This window comes from Glycine soja, chromosome 3, assembly GCF_004193775.1.
Source record: "Glycine soja cultivar W05 chromosome 3, ASM419377v2, whole genome shotgun sequence".
Taxonomy (NCBI): Eukaryota; Viridiplantae; Streptophyta; class Magnoliopsida; order Fabales; family Fabaceae; genus Glycine; species Glycine soja.
In genome coordinates this window covers 3,634,154-3,658,962 of record NC_041004.1, presented here as the reverse complement: position 1 = coordinate 3,658,962, position 24,809 = coordinate 3,634,154, and the positions used below count along the sequence as shown (strand labels likewise).

Sequence of the window (24,809 nt, the reverse complement as noted above, 5' to 3'; positions counted from 1 at the left end):
TTATTTTGTCCCTAAAAAAAGAATGGTTATTTTGTAATTATACAAATTTAAGTTAAAATAAAAATATCTCATTATTGTCCATACTTTCATAATCCAACTCCTGTTTTATCCATTTCAAATCATAGATAGTTAAGGCCATAATTCCGTTGGGTTATTTTTAAGGAAATTCCGATGGTTTAGTCACTACAAATTACGCATAATGTAAATATAAATATTATAATCTTTATATAAACATAAATCAAATAAAAATAATATTAATAATAAATATAAACAACAGTAATAAAGTATAGTATATTAATACTATAATGTTAAGAAAAGTAAAAATAAATAAAACTTCAATAATAATATAGTAGTCTAAAATCTAAAATATAGAAAACAATATTAAAAATTAAAGTACACATAATAATAATAATTTTTTATTGTAGAATATGTGAAAGTTAAAAGTTTAGGAATTAAATTTAAATTAAGACTAATTAGTCTTAAAATTCAAACTATGTAAAACAGAAAAGTAATTATCTCTTAACACTAGTGTGAGAAAAAAGGTTATGCATGGATAATATAAATTTTGTTAGAAGTCATCCAATCACAACTCATCATATATGGTAAGTTTATTGACTTTTAAAATAATTATCTTAAACTAATTCAAAAGATAATTTGTAATTAGATAACAGTATAAAATTAGCTTGTATTATCAGTGCATAGATATTAAACTCTATCAATAAAATAATATTACAATAAATATTTAAATTATCATAATATATTTAAAATAATAATAAAAAATTTATTAATATTTGTATATAAAAAATATATTTATATTATTATTACAATCTTTCAAATAAATGTAATGTAATAAAAAAATAACACTAATAATGAATGACAAAAATACTAATAAATAAAAAGCAAAAAAAATAATAAACTAGTAATATAGTATTAAGAAATATATAAAAAGATTTTACAGTAACAGTATAACATTGAAAATTTAAAATTAGTAAAACAATATTATAAAATAAACATGATAAAAATTACTCATAGTAAAATATTGTTATTATAATAATAAAATAAAAATATTTATACCTTTGACACGACTCGTGCATATTTTTTAAATAACTTAATGCAACTACTTAAACAATTTCTATCTGCATAATACCACAAGTACTACACTTTCATATTCAACTACCCTCTTTCAAACAAACAAAAACAATATGTGTGGGTTTAAATTCAAATTAAAAAAATTAAAAACAGACAATAAATAGACATGCATTACTAAGTTTTTCACAACGTTAGAGATGATGTTAGTGTCATAAGATATACATATACTACATAATTATAGAAATAAATACATGTACAAAATACAAGTTGCATTTCCTAATAAAGTATCAACTAACTATTTTGTGTTTTGTACTTGTAATAATTTCTCTAACTATGTTTTTTTATCAGCTATAATTATGTAATATACCTTTAACTTTAAGAAGAAACTAACAACATCACCAACATGGTGAATAACTTTCCAATGCATGTCTATTTATTGTTAGTAGCCATAGTCAAATGTTTGGGGCCTTCATATCTAAAATCAAGCTAAAAAGTAAGGTTAAAAATAATAGTATTAAATTTTTAGTTGGATTGTAGAGATGAATGACCTAAAATATTTTTTTATGTCTAGTATTGGAGTTTAAGTATGAGATGAAGTCTCACATCGGAGGGGGGTAAACACCGAAAAAATTTACACCAATGAGTTTACGGGTCTTCTCCTGATATTTGTCCCCCTTCAATGCACAACAATTGGTATCAGAGTCGATGGTTTGACTTGGTGACCGACTTAGATGAGTAAGATAGTGGTGATGAATCATTGGCCTGAGAATCCATTGTATCAAAAATCTTTCTGATGGTGGGTCCAGGCGACGTGTCTCGTGGGTGAAGCGGTGGTACAAGTATCTAGAGCATGTGGACTCTAATGTAATGACCATCATGAAAATACTTGTGGATTTAAAATGGCTATTATGTGGAAGAGACTCACACTTGAAGGACGGATTGTTGGAGTACAAGTGTGAGGTAAAGTCTCACATTAGGTAGAAATAGAAAAGTTGAAAACCATTTAAGTGAGGAGAAGACCCATAAAATTGAACTTTAAGATTTTGGATTAAGATGTGACATCAAGTTCACTTATATCATTGTTCATGACCTATTAGTATAAATTTCTTCGATTATTCTCTAATCATTTTAGAGTTAACATGATATGATATTTTTTTATTTTATTTTTTTTAATCACATATTTTGTGTGCAGGGACATGTGCATGTGAAAGATATTCATACTAACAATTAATGTTGATTTAACATCATTGATTAGATAACTTGAAACTTTCAAGTCTCTCTCAACTTTCCCTTTTATGTTTTTCTTGTTTTGTTTCTTTTTCTTTAGTGAAATGAAGTATTAATTGATTGGTCTCATTAGGTTTGGTCTTTGTTTTCCTAGTGTATAGTCCCCATTGAACATGTATAATTATGTGAAGTTAACGCACACAATCACTCTTATAGGTAAAAAAAACAAAGTACTATTAGTTATTACTTTTTAAAGCATATAAGGCGCGACAAAGAGCATGGTAAGCTCGTCCAAGTCTCAAAGTAACAGTGGTGCTTCCTTCCTTGCAAATCTATTTGATGGAGGGATTTAAAAGAGATGCCTGGAGGAGACCAAGATGGGTGGTTTGATAGTATGATACAATGGGAAGTGGGTAGTGGTGAAAATATTACCCTTTGGGAGGATAAGTGGTGTGGGAAAGAATGTTTTCAGTTTAGGTTTGCTAGATTATACCTAAATTTGAAGTAAAAAGGAGAAATTATTAATAACATTTAGGGACACTTCAGTAATTTGAATGTTTAATAAATTAAAAATATATATATATATAAAAAGATATTTTTGTCTCCTCTACATTTCCTTTCTCTTTTATCCCCATCTCACATGTCTAATCTAACCCAAAATTTGGAGTTGTAGACATTTCATGCATCTTTTTATTAAAAAAAATAATTTAGAGAAACCATTGAGTATGCTTACTTAATTCATTGTTGGATTCATCATTTTCCCCACTTTGTTCCACATAGTTTTTTCTTAACTTATGCACCATCTATTCTTGTCCACCTTGTCATGACAGTCCTCGATGGTGATTTCATCACAACCAGTGTGCTTGGCTACTACTCCATGATTTCGTGGTTGTTGGCTTGTTGCTAATGTTGTTAGCAGCTCCATCACCATTGGACGCAGTTCGAGTTGCCATGCGGGGCCTTTGGTTTGCTACATGAATGCTTGATACATTGAGAACATGATGAGGATGAAAGAGAAACAAGTGTTCCTAAATTTTTTCAAGTTAAACATTCAAATTACTAAAGTGTTTCTAAATTAAATATATTATACCAAGGGAAGTGTTTGGGTTTTTTGTCCAAAATTTTTGGTTGAAAATACTAATATACTCTAACTAAAAAAAGGATGAAAGGTATATTAACAATCTAACTTTTTGATAATGTAGAACACTACCAATTTTTCTTTTTGCGAATTACTTTTCTAATATTGTAAAAGATTAGGGTTTATAATTTTTTAAAAATTAATATTATTTAATTTATAATTAACTTAATAATTTTATTACTCACAATTATTTATTAATAATTTACAAGAGAATCAAAATTGTCAATTTTTAAAACTCAAAAGATCATATGTTATAATTAAAAATCAGAAAAATCAAAATTATAAATTTAAAAAAATTAAAGAAATCAAAATAAAATTTAACCTAACAAATTTAATATATATATATATATATATATATATATATATATATATATATATATATATATATATATATATATCATGTGCACAACATAAAACATGCTTAAAAATATTCATTTGTCATAGTTTTTAATTATATAAAATAAACATTCATAACAATTATAAGTTTTAAATTAAATATATTTTTAATCATTTAATATTTTTTTTCATTTGTGAAATTATTTATTTATTTATTTTTTAATTCTTACAAATTATATTTATAACCATTACAAACAATAATCATTCGATTTGTCGTAGTTTATTTTCATCCACACCACAGAGTAAAACTACAACCTCAGGAGGAGAATGTTCCTCTGAATCCGAAGCCCGTGCTCTACCCAGCGACTTTGCCAGAAGGTCACCCACCATTTTCTCTTTTCATTCCCTCTCTGTTTTTCTTTTCGCTCTGAATTTCAGTGATTTTTTTTTCGTATCTTTTGTTGCTCCCTTTTTGGTTGATGGGATTTTGTTAGTTTTCCTTCACCTATTGTTGGAATCAGGCCAGTGATTGCAAAAGGGCTATTAGGGCATACTCTAATAGCCTTTTTAGTTGTAAAATTTAAGACTTGCAATATGTGTGAATTGTCACAGCTGAGGGAATCATGAATATAATTTTTGTTTATTTAGCAATTTTTGATTTGATAAAAAAAATATATTACAATAACCCAATGAAAAGGGGTATTGAAGTTTAACTAAACCGGTTGCTGTGACGATGAAGTTTGGTTCTGATGATACTCTGAGCATTTAACACACGTTTGTGTGTTTTAGATACTCCCTTATTCAGGAAATGTATATGCTTTTACATATTCAGCTTTGTTTCAGTTTATATTAGTTTGTTTGGGTTCATGTTAGATCATCCAGATGATGGCATAAGAAAGCCAAGAAGACGGTTCTTTTTTCTTTTGACAATTTTATCCTTGTCATTTAGGTATCTGTGCCAAATGGAATATAAACGCATTGATGGGGTAATAATATTTTGAGTATGTTAATAAAGGGTAATTTTTTATTTTTTATTTCTATACACTTGGAGCTTTTTGTTGCCATGCAATCTATGTGGTTGATCTCACCTGGTGAGATAAGGGTTTTATTGTTGATTATTGTCCAATTGGAGCTATTTATTAACTTTGTTAGTGCTTATGTGATTACCCTAAAGTGGCTTTTTGGATAAGGAATGTTTGAACATTCTTGGGGAAGTGACATGGGAATAAAAGTTTTTCATGTTTTTAAAAGAGAGAAAAAAAAACCCTTCTAGGAACAAGAAACCTGTTGCTGATAATCTCATTTCCAGTAAAGCAGTTTAGTTAAGAATGAAAGATTTCTTATACCAAATGCCACCTAATAATGGGTATTTTGAAACAGAATGAATACACTGGTGGCATAAATCCCAGTAAGTTTAAACTTTGAACGTCTGAAATCTTCAATTCAGAGAATTCTAGCTGACTTACATTCACTTTTCATTTGCCAAATTGTGATTCAAGTTCAGTAGATTTGGTTTGCTGTTGACAAGAAAATGTTTTATGATGTGAACTGTTTTTCATGGAAAAATAGTCAACTATATTTTATCTTAGTTGAATAGAAATTTTTCAGTTAACTAAATTGTTTTTCCAGCTGACTAAAATCCCCGAGAAACTAAATTAAAATCGTAAGAGTTTATAGCTGCCTTGTTTTTAGTTCTTGCTGTGCCAACTAGTTTTGTATTTCAGTATTTCAGCTTACTGCTTTGGAATTTACGCTGAGTGATTTGTTAAGAAAATGAAGAAACTAGCTAACTAATTTTAATACACCTACACCCATTTCATATAGAAGATTTCCCTTTTGGTTTTCTTTGTTTGGCTTTGCAAATAACACCATTTTTTAAACCTTCACCACTTTATATGACTGACTCTGGAATCTGCCTAAGTTTCTGTTTTTCACCTGCATTGTATCTGTTACACTTGGAGTATATCTTCCACTGTTTCCTTTTTGCTTGTTCGTAGTTGATGAGAAAAGAAAATGAAAGTGAAGCAAAAAATAGACTCAAATTTTAGTTTTATCTTATTAGGGGATATCTGGTGTAACTGAAGGTGTCCCAATCTCATTTTGGAGAACAGTACTATTTGTGTGCCACTTTCTGGATTGATTAACCATCTTAGGTAGCAGAGGTCCTGTAATTTACTTCTTTCATGTCTCTTGAATAACTTCTTTTATTTGTTTTTCATTTTTCCTTTAAAATTGTTAGACTTACTCGCTTCTTAAGGTAGCATCCAAGTTGATGATGCAAGCTTTCTTATCACATTACTCTCTCTCTCTCCAACAGTCCACCATTTCTTGATTTTTGGAGGTTAACAGTGTTCATATTCAACACTTTGCTATTTCTTAACTTCAAGTGCAAGAGAACAAAGAGCATAAAATCCTTTAGAGTGTCAGCAGTCAAGAATGCATACAGGAATGGCTTCGTTAACTCAACATGCCTCCACTTTCAGAAGGGTGCATTCTAGAAGCCAAGGGCTATTGAAGTCTGGAAAACTATCCCAACTCCAACGATCTGCCTTTCCTAGTATTCACATTAATCAATCCTGCATATGCTGCACGAAGTTAACTCCATGGGAGTCATCACCTGTCACATATGCTCCTACTGATAATCAAAGTGATACTTTTTTGCCGCAAAATGCCAATATATTTGAAACTCTTGAATCTAGTAAAACAGCTGATTCATCAATAACAAATGCTGAAGGGGTTGTAGAGACAGAATCTCAGCCAGGCCTGCAGCTTCAGGTTTTCAAATGGCCATTGTGGCTTTTGGGCCCTTCCGTTCTCCTAGCAACTGGCATGGTCCCAACATTGTGGTTACCGATATCATCAATCTTTCTCGGCCCCAATATAGCCAGCCTACTTTCCTTAATTGGACTTGATTGCATATTTAACCTCGGTGCAACCCTTTTTCTCCTCATGGCTGATGCTTGTTCACGACCAAAGTCTCCAACACAAGACTGCAAAAGCAAGGCTCCCTTCAGTTACCAATTCTGGAACATTGTTGCAACTCTTACCGGTTTTGTTATCCCACTGTTGATGATGTTTGGATCTCAGAAGGGTTTTCTCCAACCTCAACTACCTTTCATCCCATTTGCAGTTCTACTTGGTCCATATCTTCTTCTTTTGTCTGTACAGTTTCTGACCGAGATGTTGACTTGGCATTGGCAATCACCAGTCTGGCTTGTTACCCCTGTCATTTACGAGTCCTACCGTGTCTTGCAGCTAATGAGGGGATTAAAGCTTGGGGTTGAGCTCAGTGCACCGGCATGGGTGATGCATACAATTAGGGGGCTGGTTTGCTGGTGGGTGCTAATTCTTGGTCTGCAGTTGATGAGGGTTGCTTGGTTTGCTGGCTTAGCTGCACGAGCTCGTAAGCAGCAATTGTCTTCTGATACTTCTAGTGTTAATGGTGATTAGTGATTAATACATTGTAAAAATATTCTGAAAGAGACAGATTATAGAATAAGTAGATGTTTATTTTAGTTATGGATGTTTTCCATCCCATCCATATACCATAGTGATAGTGGTACACATCTAATAGATATATACACAAGTAAATTGCATACAAGACTTACTTTATCACTGGGCTTTATGCTGTATCAATGGTTTTGTCTGTGCTATCTTCAAGTTGTGAACAAAGTGGTTTATCTGTTTTTACCTCAACTTATGAAGATGGAAAAATTATATAGTGGTTGGTTCCAAGTAAAAGTTTATGGATTTATTATTTTTGATAAATTATAGGTAATAAAATAAGTTATATTAATTACTTGTTCTTTTGTTTTTTTCCAGACAGAATGTATAATATCGATAATGATAATATCTCGATTGAGTCGAGGCTCCTATTCCTTTCATTCATAAATGATAATCAGTTTTGTCTGTTTTTGTTTTTTTGGGTATCCTTGTCTTTCTTTCTGCTCTTTTTACCCTTGATCTGCGTCTTGATAAATAACAGTGTATAGAACTAGTGTGATTTTTTTGATTTTTTGTCTTAAATGTGTGAATACAAAGATTCATGTATAAATAGGAGGGACAAGAAACGGTGAACTATGAATTTTAGCTTAGTTGTTTTTGTGAACAACAGAGGGAAAATTGGTGTTTTACACACTTCAAAACTCATATATATCTTCTATTTTTTTTTTCAAAGGATTTGCTTTTTACTTTGGTATTATAATGAATTATTCATCTTAATGCCCAACTGAAAGTTGCTTTTGTTAGGCTGCTGTAACAGTGTAAGTGCTTGTTTGATTCACTTCTTACTTTTTTGTATTAAATTGTTTTTTTGAATAATTATACACTATTAGGCAATCAACTTCTCATCTAAATTCTATTAAGTTTTAAAAATTGTTTGCAGAATAAGTGTTTTAAAAAAAATAGAAACAACTGAAAGATATTTTTAGTTCAAATACCTAGGAGACAAACTTTTGGAAAAGAGAAATATGGTCATGAGACAAACACTACCAAATATATAGAAGGGACAACTAAATTTTAGAATATAAAAAACTTATTTTTTTCAATAAACAAAGCTTAAATTTTTTACTTCTTTTTTTCGGGTCAACATTGTAAGGTTATGTTTGGTTTTCTTTCAAAAATACGTTTGCACGGTTATACTTGATTTGAAACCAAATTTCAATTGAAAGCAATATGGTTGTTTTTGCAAATTCACTTAGCAAAACAAAATTCATTCAAATTTAAGTCTGCAAACTTTAATCTAAACATACTTTAAATTTGTCAAATTTGGTTTATGGACGGTGGTTTAGTGAAATGTCCCAAGTGAAGTAATATTTATATTAGTCATAATTCAGAGAACATGTTCCTTAATTGACCAGGTAAAATGCAAGTATTTTATTGTCCCCTTTCTTAATTAGCAATGGACTAATGCACACGCATAAGTTTTCCTAAAAGGTGTAGAAATGAAAGCAAAGATAGAAAAAAAGAAGAAGAAGAAGAAAAACAAGAAGGAAAAGCTTCAGGGTCAAAATCAAATGCATTGCTTTCGTGGGTGAGGAAAATAATAAAATATTGAAGAAGAAAATACGAAACTGAATGAAAATAAAGTCAATTTACAATTGTCTGTGTTATGTGGTCCTATAAACAACATCAGCAACAGCAAGCAAGATGCGAAGAAACGCAACATGAACTTATCACATTCATCATGAGTAAACGTGTGATTTTGAAGGACAAAGAAGCATCAACAAAGCTGATCCAATAATAAGTGAAAATTAAATTATTATTTGAGAAAAAAAATTATTTTAAATGTGATAAAAATATAATAAATCTTTTTTTAACATAGGTGGATTTCTTGTTAACATATGAAAAGTTTTTGTTTTATGAAATCTAATAGTAATTTTTTTTTTTGATGAACCTAAAGCTTCACACTTAGTTATTTTACTATGGGCCAAGGATGTTAAAATGTTAACATTTGAGAGAATAAAATGGTGGTGGGAAGAAGGATGAAAAAAAAAGTCATGATTGTGTTAGAGCAGGAATCGAAACTTGATTCTGATTTTATTTTAATGCAATTAGTTGAAGAACTGAATAAAGTATCATTTACAATCATTTTTCAAATGATCGTTGTTTATATTGTCAACTTTTTTATCACAAATTTGGTATTGAAATATGTACAAAGCATTTACAATCATTTTTTTTTTCATATTGAATTTTGTCACAACCACAGGGCAACGACTCAAATATGTTGACTAAGTAGTGAAAGAAACAAAAATAAATATTAACTAATATCTCAATGACACTAATTAATAAATTTAAATTAAAACATTTTAATTAAAAAATATATTTAGTGTCATTAATATATTTATTGTGTGCTATAATTTTTAGTATTATTACTATATTACTATACAAATCATTCCGAGTACTTGCGGGTTCCTTAAATCATTCATGGAAAATTAATTAATAGCTCGGTTGTTAATTATATTTTTATCAAATGTGGATAATTATACTTTGATAAACACAAATATATTTCGACAAAAGAAAAGAAGTTAATGTTCTTTAGGTATGATTACAAAGTTTATAAATCATTATTCATTAGATGGCATCTAAGGTACACCACACATTTGAGAACACCATTAAGGACAGTTGTTGAATATAAGGGATAGCATGTGATTATTGACATGTACAACTCACATAACAGGTCAGGTATGTTATTTTATTAAATATATCTCAAGCAGTTATTTTCAATAGCCGCCATGCAGTTATTTTCAAGGCTCTAATATTTTCTTGAAAATTCCACTTTTGAGTAACTTGTATGATAGTGAAATTACTGAATATGCTGACTTGAATTTGATAGTGTTTTCCTTAAAAAAAATTATCATGGGTGAAAGATTATAGGTATCTATTAATTTATTAGATCAGAAATTAATTTTATTTATGTGGTGTATGATTGTCTCTAATTTAAATTTTTTTTACACACAATAAAAATCAAACATAAATTAGATTCCTCTGTTAAATATATTGTTCTTTACATGTGAAGGCAACACGATCTCATAACACTATATCATTTCTATAAGTTATAGTGTTTTCCTATATTAGATAAGAGACTTTGGATTTTGTTTCAAAGTGGGTATGTTTTTCCCAACATAAAATTTCCAACATTATATAAGATGTTTATATTTACCATTATTTGATTAAATCTATTGCAACATTTTCCATGAAATTCCAATAGACACCCACTGTGTCTCTGAATATATTCTACTTTCTACATAACTTGAAGCTTGCATTCTTGCTTGGAATTGCAAGTATTTGAGCCGAATTATCCCACACTCATTGGCAATCGTGTAGACTAATATGCCATTGAGTTACAATTGGGGGTAAAATTGTAATTTCATTACTTCGCTTGAAAAATTTTAAAATGTTTGATTCACTCTTTAAATTATTTAAACATGTTGAACATGTTAATGTTATGATATGAGAGTGATGGTGTTGATTGGCTATTACATGTTGAAATTTCGCTGATTCGGCAAGTAATGTTTTGAATATATAAAAGGGTATGGGTGAAAATCGTAAATTTGATGTAAATTCACAAAGCACCTTTTAGAAAATTAATGTATAAAGTGGGGTGGGGAGCCAAATCACTCTATTTAGGAGTCAAAGCTAAGTCAGGGATGCTTTAGCTAATGCATATTGCTTCATTTTAAACCCACCCACAAATTCTGATTTGACAAGTACCTACTTGTTCATTATACATTTTTTTTTGTCTCTTTAATATAATTAAATTTTGATTTTTTATCCTTTTAAAATTTAAAATCACTATTTTTTATCATATAATATTGGTTAATTACTTGTGTGTTTATAACATAAAATCACATAGACATAGTAAATAGCATCTAATAATATATTTTCTACGTGAGTCAATTATGTTTGAATTAAATATAATTATTATAGGTGATAAAATTTTTCTTTTAAATATTAATTTAACACACTTATATTTTTGGACTCTAAATTAAAATTGTTTATTAAGCTTAAACAACCGCACATCAACACATAATTGTTAAATTATTTATTAAAGACTTAAAATAAATGTCATTTATTTATCTTAAAATTAAAAGAAATTATTAAAAGTACTTTATGGTCAATTTGTGTTGACCATCACTTTTTCCTAATTTTTTCCCTCTCATATTATTAAGTGTGCTTAACCCAAGAAGTTGAAATTCAATATTGATTAAAGTTGATGAGATAATCATAAGAAGAGAGGATGAATTGTGATCTTTAACAAACTTTGGTCTAACTTGTGCAATTGAAATTCCTAATACGTTTTTGTTCAATATGCCTTCTTTGTTATCAGAAGATTCTTATAAATAAGAAAATAACGTTTAGTCACTTAAATATACTTAGAAAATATAAAATGACAGGGCACAAATGTTTAGAAGCAAGATATTAATAAGTTTTATTAGAAATTATTCTTCTAGAAGTTATTAGAAGTTTCAGATGAAACTTTGCATATAAGATAAGTAACAAGTATTTTAACCTATACATTGCATAAAATAAATGTTTATTTTATATAACTAAAATTTATAATTTATAATAAATAAATATTTCTAAATATGTAAATTGTTTTATAATTAAATTTTGGAATAATTTAATACTTTTTAAAGTATAATTATTGTTTTAGATTTATGATAAATAATATATGTTGTACGTACGTAGTATATTGTTATTTTAAATTATTGATAAAAAAATTATTCAAATTCAAGTTGAAAATAAAGATGCTAAATATAATATATTGAAATGGAGATAAGATGTTATTAAGATAAATTGTTCATGAGACCGAAATTCACAACTTCATGAGAATGAGAAGAGAGTATTCAAATGAAAAATAAATGTGAAGGAAAGTGATGAGAGTGATGAGAGTGTTCATGTTCATGGAAAGAACTCAATGGACAACTAAGTGCACTATCTTCAAGCTCAGATGAATCTACTTGTGGGTACTAGTAGTTCACTGTCCTCATAAAATTCATCCAAACAAGAAAGTGGATAATTGTTTTATGTAACTAAATTGCAAAAATATTATGTGACACAACATATATAGAAAGCCATTAGAAGAATATCATTTTAAACTGAATAAGAACCTTCAACATGACATGAGTTTAGTTGTTTGTGTCCCAACAAATACTTGCATCCAATTGAATGTATCATTATTAATTGCAAACATCAACAATCCATTTAAGCACATGGATACCTTCCACCAATAATGTACTAAGGTACAATGCCAAATTTTACCCTCAATATTTATTTGTTGCTTTTTTTGGTATGGTTTCCGTTCTCCTGGACTCGAATTAATTCTTATATAGCAAAAGTACACCAACAATTAGAGTCAAATTTGTTTAACTATGCTGTCAAAAAAAATTGTTTAACACTGCTGTAAAAAAAAATATTGTTTAACACTATCCTAGATCGTTCAAGTTCATTAATATTTCTTCACAGAAATAATCTAAAATAAAAATATAAATTATTATTTTAGATCGTTTAATGTTAACAGGAAGTTAATTAAAATTTCATATTAAAAAAAGAAGATAAAAAAGGTATTATAATATTTTAAAAAGATCTAATTCATTTAGTTAACCTTGCAAACATTTTTTTTATAACTACAGTAAAATACTTGCTTGAGTAAACCAAAAAAAAAAAAACAGCCGATTCAAACAGACCTTCCAAAAAGAATATATACTTTAATTTATTTTAACAAACCAACAAAGCATGATACCAACCTTGAAAAGAAAAATTAAATAAAAGAGAAAGAAACTTACACAGGTAAAAAAAAGCACATCATGATGGACATATTTTTATTTACGTGGGAGAAATTATTTGATACATTTTTTATACATTATTTTTAGCAATTGATACATTTTTAATATTTTTTTATTAATAATAAATTTTAAATTTTAAATAAATTTTATCAAATAAGGAATAAATTTATATAATTTTTTATAAATTTTAACAAATAAAAAAATGCTAAATATATATAATACTAATTGATAAAATAAGTTATGTACTATCATTTAATTATAAATAATAATTTTATTAATTTTTATAATAATTATTTTTATTGATTAACTATAAAAAAAAGTTTTTACGCTAAAAATACATTATCATTAAACTCTTACCTATGTTTTTTCTATATTTTTTAACAAATATATTTTTAATATTTTCGATATAAACAAAATATAATATATTTTTATCTATATTTTATAATTAAAATATAATATATGGTATACAATAGATTAAAAATTAAATATTATCCATAAGGATGGGACCAATTAGTATGATTTTGAATATTAGAGTCAATTCAGTCTCCCACTATTAAGTTTATTTTTCTAAAAAACAGAAATCATAAAGATGGGAGTGGGACCAGTTAATATGGTCATGATTTTGAACATTGAAATGACGAAATTACCCTTCCATTCGATGCTCTGTATGTAAAATGTAAAATATTTTCCAAAGATCAGAGACAATCAGTGTCCCACGTTGTTGCGATTGCGACTCTCTCTTCCTACGATAACCGTTTCCTCTCGCCGGAAAACCGACATTGATCTCTCTCTCCGGCGATCCCCGCCCATCCCTCCGCCATGAGTTCCGGCGAGCTCCTCCACATACAGCCCCAGGAGCTGCAGTTTCCCTGTGAGCCTATTCAGATTCAATAAAGATTTTCACTTTTCTCTTCAAAATTCAATTTTTCGGTTTTTTTTATTCGGTTTCTGTTTCTGGGTCTTGTTCTAATTTCTTGTTTCTTCCTTTTTTAATTTTTCTGGGTTTTGGGTTTGTGAAAATAGTTGAATTGAGGAAGCAGATCTCGTGCTCTTTGCAGTTGTCTAACAAGACTGACAACTATGTGGCTTTCAAGGTACCAATTTTACTCTTTATGTTTCTTTTCTGATTCACTTTTTTTTTGTTCTGAGTTTTTTTTTGTTTGTTTTATAATTCATTTTTATTCTCTTTTTTTTTGGTGTAGTCGTTTTTTCCCCCTTCAATTTTTGTGTGTTTTGGAGACTTGTAATTTTGATTTGGGGGTGCACTTCATGGTTTTGCAGGTCAAGACAACAAATCCTAAGAAATATTGTGTTAGACCTAACACTGGAGTTGTGATGCCTAGGTCTACTTGTGATGTCATAGGTTTCTTTTTCTCACTCTATCTTTCTATCTTCCCTCCCTCATTCTCCCTTTTTCACACAAAAGCACAATTGCATGCAAAGAGAATCTATCTTTTACTGGATTTGGTGGGTTATATATGGTGAAATATTCTATATTTGTAATTTTTTGAGTTAAGTGTTGCTATAGCTTATAGATTTTTTGTTTTTGTTTTTCCCCCCTTTTTTCTGTGCAATATTTTTTTTTGAATAAATAATATATAAACTGACAGTGGAATTCAATCGCAAACCGCATGGTAAGTTTGTTGAATTTTATAATAACAAACTTAAAGTCATACCGATAGTTATACCTAAAAAATTTTACATTGACAGTGTATGCCTATTGAACTTATATTGTTAAGTAACTTTCTTCTCTATGTATTGACTGTTAGTGTCTTATTTATGCATTCAGTGACAATGCAAGCCCAAAAGGAGGCACCTCCTGACATGCAATGCAAGGATAAGTTTCTCCTTCAAAGTGTAGTTGCTAGCCCTGGGGCAACCACAAAAGATATCACTCCAGAAATGGTATCCATTCAACAAATTATATTGTTTCTTGGTAGAATTAATACATGTGTGACATGTTGCTTAAGTTGATGGTTTTCTATGCTCATTTTTACAGTTCAATAAAGAATCTGGTCATGATGTTGAAGAGTGCAAGTTGAGAGTTGTTTATGTTGCTCCTCCTCAACCACCATCCCCAGTTCGAGAAGGATCTGATGAAGATTCATCCCCTCGTGCATCTGTATCTGAGAATGGGCATTCAAGTGCTGCGGAATTCACAGGGGTGAGTGACCAGTGGGTTTCTCAATATATTTTCAAACAAATTTTCATCTTTTTGGTTAATTAATTTTTGTGATAAACATGCATTATAGGCTTCAAAAGCTTTCAATGAGCGGGGTGAACATCAGGATGCTTCCTTTGAGGTGACATACATATATAATTTCTCTTTGATTTGCTTTCTTCGTCAATTAAAAGAAAATCGGCTAACATTATAATTTCTATCATTCTATTCTATGTGACAGAATACTTTTTAATTTTGGAAAAATCTAATGCTTGATGTTGGTTGTTGACCCCTACATGAGCATGCATGTAATAACATCTCTTAATCCCAACCCAGAAGGACCAGTTTGCATGTCGTTGTAGAGAATTCAAATATCATGATAACTCTAATTTAATTTTTGGAGGTTGGAATTACTTTTCAAATGTTTTTGAAACACATAAATTTCTAAGCTTTCAAGTCTATGCATCGATTTATATTACTGTTTTGGCCTTTTCTCAGTAATTTTTTCTTCATAGCCTCGATGTACTGTGATTTCATTTATTTTTTATTTAAGCATGTTGTTTGGAAATGCTCCTGATGATAAACTGTTTGAAGTGGATTGAGTCGAGTCATTCATTTGCATTGAAAATTTTATTATTTGAAGAAATTTGCTGGTAACCCGATTGAAGCAGTTGTCTCAACTGCCTCAAAGAAGAGCTCATGATCACTCTTAGTGATATATTAATAATAATTAATTAAAGAAAAATGGTGCTCATTTTGAACTTATTTTTGTTTCAGGCAAGAGCTCTTATTTCCAAGGTAACTGAGGAGAGGAATTCTATTGTTGAGCAAAACAGAAGACTTCAGCAAGAACTGGTGTGGAATTCATTCTGAAAAAAAAATCTTTTAAGCATGTTTATACATGTGTTATGTTGAATGTTTCTACTTCCTACTTCCTATAGATCTTGATTGTTCACATGTTATGTTATGCATTTATTAGGATGAACTGAGTTCAATATCCTTCTCATTATGTCTGAATTTACAGTTTGGGAAAGAGGAGTTCATCTTAGTCATGTGTTCATGAATCAAAGTGTATCTGAATATCTTAAAATCTTGGCTGATTTTGAGTGATTAAGGATCAGGAAAATAGAGGCAGGGAAACTGAAAGGAACCTGTTCTGTTTGCTGCTTCTAAACTAATTTTTAATTTTATTTTCAGATCAAAAGAAATAGTAAACTGAACAAACATATGCTACTGTGCCGATTCTTGAAAGCTTTTGGTTCAGTTTCATGTTAGCCATATCCATAGGCTTAGTCTACTATTCATTTTGCTAAACTGAGTATATTAGTATGGTTGTTGGATGGTTTGAAAATCAACCCTCACAAACCAATGGACATCCTGAAATTCTCTACATCCTTAATCAATCACCTTATTTCGCATGTAGTTTTATATGCCTAGCTATTTTATCACCTATCATAGAAATAGAAAGGAGAATTGTTTAGATGGCTTGTTGTAGTATTCCTATGGTGACCCTTCCCACTGAAATCATACCAGGAAGGTGGGACTTGTTTGATGCCTAACATGTTTTGAATCTTTTGACTGCTAAATTAGAAGCCATGATAGTCTTGCACTCTAAATTCACACTCTTCTTGGTTCTATGTTCTGCTTTTCTGATCACTTCAGATTCATTTTTACTCCTCAGACTAGATGCCTGTTTGGCTAACACATACAATCAATTCTTTCTACCGTGCCACATGCACCAATGTAAATTTGTGGTTGAAGTTAATCTAGGCACGTATCCCAAATTCCCAATTGTTTTGTCCTGAGTGGATGAGGTGATGAATTCAGGCTAGAATGTTGTCTGGTCCAAACTGATTGTTGACTTGATTGAACTGAATTCTTGATCGTCTGAACTCTAATTTCAATTGAGACTCTGGTTTCTCTAAAGTATACGAGCAATGTATACTTGCAAAAGACATTCTGACCCTTGAGTTAGTAATGACGAGATGTAACAAATGTATATCTTTCATCATGATGGTGGTGGTGTATGTATAGGTGTTAGATCTGAGCAAGAATCCTTAGCATAGGGCCCAAGGCCCCTTATGGGTGAATATACGTTACTTTGGGTGTGTACTCCTAGTGTTGACTTTGGTCAAAACTAGGTGTGTGGGATGAGTAAAGAGATGATGAGTTGGGCTTTAAGACCAATCTGGGTTTAAGCTCAGTTCACATCACCAATTACATTCAACTAATTCTACTCAACTTTAAAACAAACGCATCCTAGATCATTTTTCATTAGAGTACTAGTAGTGCAGTCAAACTTTAGTCATTACTTTTTCTTTTTTGAAGTAAAACTGTAGTCATTACTTGCCATGATGGTTAAATGTTTGATGAAGAAGTCAATAAATACATCACATGCAATTATTATTCTCATGGAAAATAATGGATTGGTTTGGAATCTTTTGTGTGCAGGAGCTTTTGAGGCGTGATGCCGGCAGAAGCCGCGGCGGTGTACCATTCATTTACGTAGTTCTTGTTGGCATCATTGGACTCATCTTGGGTTTCCTGTTGAAGAGGACGTGACCTGAGTGATGGCCAAGTTCTCCAAAATGAGATCAATTGTAGAAAGCAACAAGAAATATGTGCGATGATGTGGAAAAACCAATTTGTTGTCTTATTGTCATGTATTGCTCCTACAAATTTGGAATGTGTGGTCAAAAAATAGGTACTTGTATCAGCCATAGCAATCATAGACAAGTGGACAAATTTGTATCATGGGAAGTGTATTGTTATCTGCTGTGGTACATGTGATCAATTCTTTAGCAGCTCCTATTTCTCACCACGACCCCTTTGGTTGTCTAATTGCTTAATCATGGCACCATGATAGTGCGTTTTTGAAGCTATTAAATTCTTCGTGGTAACACAAAATTATTCTCAAGTAAAATATATAATCAATCAATTGGGACTATTTACTAATCTAAGCACAAACTGGCTACGTGTAAGCTTTTCCTCAATTACTATTGTTTTCTTTTTTATTGAGTATATTATACTTACACCCTCTTAGATTTTTCCAAATAGTACGTAAGCATCCTGTTTTCTTAACGTTTACAACCTTCTTTATTGTGGTATTCGATGTAATATTTTTTAAATAATTAAGGTGTTAGTACATGGGTGTTAGTGTAATATTTTTCAAACAATTAAGGATATTGTAGGGATAGAAAAAGGAGAATTGTATGCAATTTGAAAGCCTCTAGTATATGCAATATTGTTGACATTCTTGAAAAAATGGCACAATGTTTTTCCGGTACAAACTGTTTTTGGAGTTAATTTGTAAATGGATAAGAATATTTTTCGCAATAATTGATCACGAAATGAAAATAATAGATTTAGTTGTGATAATTGATGATTAATTCAGGGAAGTTGAATCATTTTATGATTCTCTTTTTAAAAAATTATTCGTCAAAATGAGATTCTAAGTACTAAGTTATGTTTTTCATACATCTGGATTAGTATTTCTTGTAACACAGGGTATCAATTCTAGTTGTTTTAAGGTTTGAGTTAGCTTTTCGATACACAGTTGAATGTTAATAATTAACTCATCGCCTTCCTCCTTTGGTCCTGTGTGTTCGATTTGTAAATGGTTTTCATTCATTATTAAGTACACCAATGGTCAATATATGAATATAATCCGTGCGAAGGCACAAATACTATACTATCTAAGGGTTCAAATTCAAAGATACCATAATGAAATAGTAAGAAACATTAGGAGATTGAAAAGGTATCAAATTACAGGCTGCTGAATTACATTTTACGTTATAAATGAACACATAGCTCATGAAAGTTACAAAGTATACAGAAAAGGAAAAGCAGCACAGTACAATATAAGTTATATATAGTGATAATGGGATACAAGGAATACTAAATCTGTGTCACTCCATGAAATATATATATATATATATATATATATATATATATATATATATATATATATATATATATATATATATATTTAACAGTCCTTGTAATATCTTCCAATGTGCTATCATCTCTGGCTAACCATGATTCTATCAAGATTTTCAAGACCCTTTAATCAAGTTGCAACGAACAACAATCTTCCGGAAATCATCAAGGCTTAGCTGCAACAGAGCCAATTATTTTTAACAATAATAATAACAACAACAATAATCAAACATAGTGCACAAAATTTTTCATGGTAATTTTCCACAATTTTGATGCTAAGGGGTCAAATTCACCAATTTTCATATTTCTCAAAAGATGTAAGAAAGAACTATGCTTTCTGACCTTGAAGTTATACTGAAAAATATGAATAAAGTGAAAGAGATTAAACTGCTCAGTAAGTACTTGCAATCAACAAAACATATTTGGACTAGTGTAAGAACTAAGAATCCTAAAGAATACATTCTATAGTTCAAAAGGTTTTAGCAATTATCCGCCAAAATTCAAATTGAAAGTCATAAAAAGCCTATAGGTTTTCTTCCTGACCTCCTGCCAGAAAAACAGAATCAGAAAGACCTTCTGATCCTTACCTTTCCATCTCCATCACTATCGAAGTAGCGAATCATATCAACTAACTCTTTGTCTGTCCATAAAAAATCATGAGCTGTAGCTGCCCTTTGTATATCCCTTACACTTATAGTTCCTTTTCCTGCTTCTGCATGCCACAACTTCCTTGTCAATTACAAGTTTACAACAGCTTGCACATGAATTAAGCAGCAAAGAAAAAGAGGGAAAAGACTTCTTTATTCTCCTATATATCAAACCAGAACTTAATCTAGATAAAATAGCTAGATGTTGTTGATAGCATTATTGAATCTCTTGGCATCTCATTATTTATTAAGAGCTTAAGTAGTGACTTCTCATATTTTAATTTTATTTTTGGTTTAGAAAAGGAGGGAGTATTTGGTGTGATTTGCCATCATATCAAATTTTCAGGTAAGCACTAGTTTGTGCAAATACGAAAAATCCTGAAATAAATAATGGTTAAAAACTTTACATGTAAGTTGTGTTCATCTTAAAGAAAAAAAAAAAAGAAAAAGAATCTGAACTGATAAAAGTAACATCGGGTCAAATAAAACTACCAGAAACAAACACGGATTTTGAAGCTGATCCATACCAATGTCAACTATCTAATACTTTAAACACCAAATATGCAAGCAGTTATACGTTCAAATAACAGAGTCCTTCAAACAATTGTCCTCCTATGTAAGCAAATCAATAGATGCAAAAGAAGAGAGCAATTAACTACAACACTATAAGCGCAAGAACGTGGCTTCTTAAACCATGCTGCTTTTTTGTAATTGGTAAAAGTTAAAAAAAATCTCCAAATATTCATAAGTGAAAAGTGAGGACAGATCATTGTTTCCCATTTAAAATTAAATGGATCAAAATGGCTGGCTTACATATAACTCTAATCATCTCAACAAGAGCAGTTTTTTATGTTGGCATGATATACCAAAACGTTAAGGGAAAACAAAGTTCCTATTTGATGAATAATAGATGGAGATTTAAGTATGACTGTTCCAATTAATCTCTTGCCATTGCTGTTTGTTCTTAAACAAATAAAAAGTAGCAAGTACAGATATTATCAAATTACCATCTAGCTGGAAGAAGTGTACAATGAGCTCATCCTCAGTCAGTTGCAGCCGACTAGCAAACTGTTGATGTTGAAACAGTCATATATTAAAATATAAAAAAGATCCAATATAAACTAAAGAGTTATAAACAAGGAAAGAGATAATTTGAATAGTGAATTCAATACAAACCGATTTTTTGTTCTTTCTTCCCTTATCTTCTTGAACATGACCGCTTCCCTTTTTCTCGGTCTTGCTGGTGTTCACTACATTCTTGTCAGGCAAATAAGAACCTTCTGCAGAGTCTTGCAAGGAAAGAGCAATTGCCTATGCACAGACATCATACAGTTACAATGCTGCTCAGCATCATGGCAAAAAGCTTAAAATGTATATCAGTTATCAGAAAAAACCAACAGGATGCAAACATCAAAACTACCTGCCTAAGAGCTTCATCATCATCGTAATCAATGTACTCTGAATTACTAACATGCTTCTTCCCAGAAACTCTGGCTTTCTTTTTCAAACTTTTGTTCTTCACCTGGAGTTGGTATTAGGCAAAAGGATCGTGATTGTAAATGTCAAAATAATTCTTAAACCAGAAGTGAAGTGTCTATGCACCTAACTTACCAAAACAGCACAATGCCAAAACATCTTATTATTCATATCAAACCAAACAATGATTACTGCAAAATACAGAACACTTTTCGTCTTTACCAACAAAAATAACTCAATTTTGCAAAGGAGTACACACAGATGAAAAAAAAATCCCAATAACTCAGTTTCATTAAAGTCGAAACACTACAAGATTTTTTGTTAATTATCATACAATTTAGTTAAAGTGCTAACTAACTCATTCACACTTTGCATGAGGTTCTAGGTTCAAACCTCACTGTCTCCATTCTACACCAAAAACTAGTCAAAGTGTCATCTGCCAACTTATATTGTTCTAATGTTTAAACTTTAAACAACTTGGTAAATTAAACAAAATCATAAGCAACTATCAGCATTATCAGATGAAATGGTTTAAGGAGAAATGCAAGTGACACCAACAAATTGTGGCCACAGTACCATAAGTTCAAAATGCAAGTGAGGAGTGCCATAGAATAACATTTTGTAAAACGATTTATACTAAAAGATACATTGTGCAGGGTGCTTGGGTGAGTTTGTCTAAACTTATTTCTTGAGAAAAACACTTATTTTAATAAAATAAGCAGCTTTCCGTTTTCTTAATGTGTTTGTCTAAACTGTTTTTCCTTTAAAATAACTGTTTTCTACTTATTTTGAGAAGCAAATCATATTTGCTTATTAAAAAAGTGTGCTTATTTTAAAATTGTTTTTTTTTATTATTTTAAAGTTTGAACAAACCAGCCCCCTCTCTATTTATAGAGCTTATTTGTAAGTTGTAACAAACTAATATTCCTAATTAGTTACTCTTAACAGCAACATGTCAAATAGCCTTAAATTTCTAAACTTGTAACTTAGGTAAGCTACACTTGTTAGCAAGTTGACACATTCAGAGACAAATTTGAATAAAAGTGCATAAAACACGCTCAGTTTCAGAACTAAACTATACAATAACTCCACAAAATAAAACATAAAAAAGAGCATTATTTGAAGAATTTTGACGACCCACCTTTCTTTTCCGTGACCCTGAAGCGTTTTCAATTGCAAAGTCCTCGTCTTTACGGTCCTCATTTTCTTCACTTGAAGAACCCGATACTTGTTCTCCCTCGTCTTCTTCGGGTTCATACTCTTCATCATCGTCATCTTTAACCTTCTTCTTCTTCTCTTTGCCCTTCGTGGCTTTGTGAGGCTGCGAAGAACCCTTTAACGAGGAAGCGATTTGGGGCAAACCCAGAGCCTCCAACCTGGCTCTGTTCTCGGCAATTCTCGACATCCTCTGTTTCTCGTACTCCGACAAACCCTTCTTCTTCTTCACACCATTGCCCTCTACCGTTTGTGCATCCTCGTACTCCGACCCTGAACTCGAGGGGTCCTCGGATTCGGAGGTTTCGCGTTCCGCCATTTTCGGATTGTTCTGTGCTTTTTGCTATTCTCTTTCGACTCTGTTTTTCTTTTTCACCACCATCATCATGAGTACTGAGTAGAGTAGCCAATGTTTTTTTTTGTTTGGGCTTTTTTTGGAAACTGGGCCTATCACTATAGTGGGCCCAACTTCAAGCACCCATTATGCACACCACCTGTTGGAAAGAAGCAAGCTTCTTTTAAGAAAGAGAAGTAATTTTTTTCACAAATTGTAGTTTTTTTTATTAAGATGAAAAAATAAGCAATCATTTTTTAAATAGAGGAGTCCAATATAAGAGGGTTTACGAGTAATTTACATGCATTAGTTAACTAACCTAACTAAACCGATTAATAAAAAAAATACTCAAAGCCAATAAATGATAAAAGATCATAATACTCCTTGGATAATTTAATTACAAGACCAAAGCCCAAACCCACTTGGACTTACTTAGTTTGGTTTGAGATCATGTATGTCCTAAGATTAACTTTTACTTCCAATTTATCATCTTTAAAATCTCGCCTGCCATAATTTTAAAAACAACAAAAAACAATGTTAAAAAGTGACATTTTTTTCTTCGAAATAAAAACTACATTGTGAAAAAACTACTTATTTCTCTTTCCAACAGGTGGTGTGCATTGTGCAACCAATGATTTTAAGTTTTGTTTGTATGTTACTATCATGGACCTAAAATATAAGCAAAAATATATAACTTTACCTGCAATTAATGAGTTCAAGTTTTATTTATATGTTACTATTATTGGTTTAATAAAATTAACCAATTTTCTTAATCTTAACCCTAATGAATTTAATATTGGACCTCATAGTAAGAACAATAATAATAGTATGTAAGATTTTTTGGTTCCTAAACTTTACGACTCGAATTCCTCTTTGTCCATATGCACCAAAGAGACATTTAAAAACTTTGGGCATGTTAACATTTAAAAATGTTCACTCATTAGAAAATAAATTAAGTGTTCAATGATTACCTGAATTGAGTGACAAAGTGGTGTAGGAAAATGGAAGCTTCTCGCTTATCCAAGTGAAGGCCATGTCACAGCCTTTATCCTCCTCCAAAAGGAGTGAAATTGCAACTACTGTTATCTTTGTCATGCATCAGCAACAACAAAAATACTTTTAGACTCAACTATAAATAAATTTTAACAATTTTGATTATATTTAATGATACCATTTTAAAAATATCTAATTGTGATTCTAAATCTAATGACTCATTTTAATTTTTAATCAACCTAAAATTAATTATTTTTGTTTATATTTGGGTCCATAACAGTAATATACAAACAAAATCTAAACATAAGTGATTTTTTATAATTATAGGTTTGATTTCGAATGGCGAAAAATGTCACTTTATAATAATTTCTTTTACATTTTTTCTTCATATTTGATGAAATTTATGTGGATTTCCCTAAATGTATGTCATATTTCCTACTTTGTGAGTTTTATTTTCTAAGTAGTCAAACTTACATATATTTTAATTAGCAAAAATAATACATCGAAAAGAAAAGTATTGAAGCATGTTTGAGAGATGTTATAGGATGTTTGATTTAGCTTCACTTTTGTTAAAATCAATTCAGAAGATAAAGAACACAAGATTGTTTCTAATTTTTTTTTTATGGCGTGACCATAATTTTTTATTCTTGATCACCAATTCAAATACACTATTAAATTAAGGTGAATAGTTACTTATTTTTAAATTTTGGCTTATTAAATTTTTTAGAATTCAACACGATACCCTTACTCAACCAAGTAAATTAAATCCTCCTATAATATAGTCTAATATAGATTCAACTAATGAAAAACTTACAATTTAATAAAATAATATTAAAGTTAGCATCAAAGTCAATGTTAGAATTATTTTAATAGTATTAATTCTACACTTTTAGTTAGTTGTATTTAAAGGATTATATTCATACAATAATTATAATTTGGTGGAGATAAGAATGCTGACATAAGCTAT

The 24,809-nt window shown here is 30.3% G+C and overlaps 3 protein-coding genes across 6 annotated transcripts; 2 read left to right on the top strand and 1 right to left on the bottom strand.

The window, feature by feature from the left end:
* The first annotated feature begins 4,060 nt into the window (after positions 1–4,060).
* LOC114405931 lies at positions 4,061–7,547 on the top strand. Of its 4 annotated transcripts, none has more exons than XM_028368458.1 (3): positions 4,061–4,168; positions 5,853–5,943; positions 6,108–7,547. In XM_028368458.1, exon 3 carries the CDS (start codon positions 6,227–6,229, stop codon positions 7,238–7,240), a length of 1,014 nt encoding a protein of 337 aa, XP_028224259.1. In that variant the 5' UTR covers positions 4,061–4,168; positions 5,853–5,943; positions 6,108–6,226; the 3' UTR covers positions 7,241–7,547. The 4 variants fall into 4 exon arrangements, with proteins under 4 accessions (XP_028224259.1, XP_028224257.1, XP_028224256.1 ...); XM_028368456.1 differs by having other exon boundaries at positions 5,853–5,952; XM_028368455.1 differs by lacking the exon at positions 5,853–5,943.
* Positions 7,548–13,747: 6,200 nt separating this feature from the next.
* LOC114405930 (vesicle-associated protein 1-2-like) lies at positions 13,748–18,059 on the top strand. The gene is made up of 8 exons (XM_028368454.1): positions 13,748–13,948; positions 14,101–14,171; positions 14,359–14,440; positions 14,867–14,982; positions 15,077–15,241; positions 15,330–15,380; positions 16,016–16,093; positions 17,690–18,059. The coding sequence occupies exons 1-8, from the start codon at positions 13,897–13,899 to the stop codon at positions 17,798–17,800; spliced, it is 726 nt and encodes a 241-aa protein (XP_028224255.1). The 5' UTR covers positions 13,748–13,896; the 3' UTR covers positions 17,801–18,059.
* Positions 18,060–18,962: 903 nt separating this feature from the next.
* On the bottom strand, positions 18,963–22,899 carry LOC114405929. Its single transcript, XM_028368453.1, has 7 exons — positions 22,442–22,899; positions 21,245–21,346; positions 21,001–21,135; positions 20,832–20,892; positions 19,765–19,889; positions 19,230–19,353; positions 18,963–19,177 (listed from the first exon to the last, which is right to left on the bottom strand). Exons 1-6 carry the CDS (start codon positions 22,832–22,834, stop codon positions 19,294–19,296), a joined length of 876 nt encoding a protein of 291 aa, XP_028224254.1. The 5' UTR covers positions 22,835–22,899; the 3' UTR covers positions 18,963–19,177; positions 19,230–19,293.
* Positions 22,900–24,809: the final 1,910 nt, after the last annotated feature.

Bases quoted from the DNA above. Each gene is read 5' to 3' on its own strand.
- LOC114405930 (XM_028368454.1), top strand. From the start codon at position 13,897: ATGAGTTCCGGCGAGCTCCTCCACATACAGCCCCAGGAGCTGCAGTTT. The intron at 14,441-14,866 runs GTTTCTTTTTCT...TTATGCATTCAG, and splicing joins GTCTACTTGTGATGTCATAG to TGACAATGCAAGCCCAAAAG. The intron at 14,983-15,076 runs GTATCCATTCAA...TCATTTTTACAG, and splicing joins AAGATATCACTCCAGAAATG to TTCAATAAAGAATCTGGTCA.
- LOC114405929 (XM_028368453.1), bottom strand. From the start codon at position 22,834: ATGGCGGAACGCGAAACCTCCGAATCCGAGGACCCCTCGAGTTCAGGG. The intron at 21,136-21,244 runs GTAGTTTTGATG...GTCTGTGCATAG, and splicing joins ATGATGAAGCTCTTAGGCAG to GCAATTGCTCTTTCCTTGCA. The intron at 19,890-20,831 runs GTAATTTGATAA...TGTGGCATGCAG, and splicing joins ACACTTCTTCCAGCTAGATG to AAGCAGGAAAAGGAACTATA.
- LOC114405931 (XM_028368455.1), top strand. From the start codon at position 6,227: ATGCATACAGGAATGGCTTCGTTAACTCAACATGCCTCCACTTTCAGA.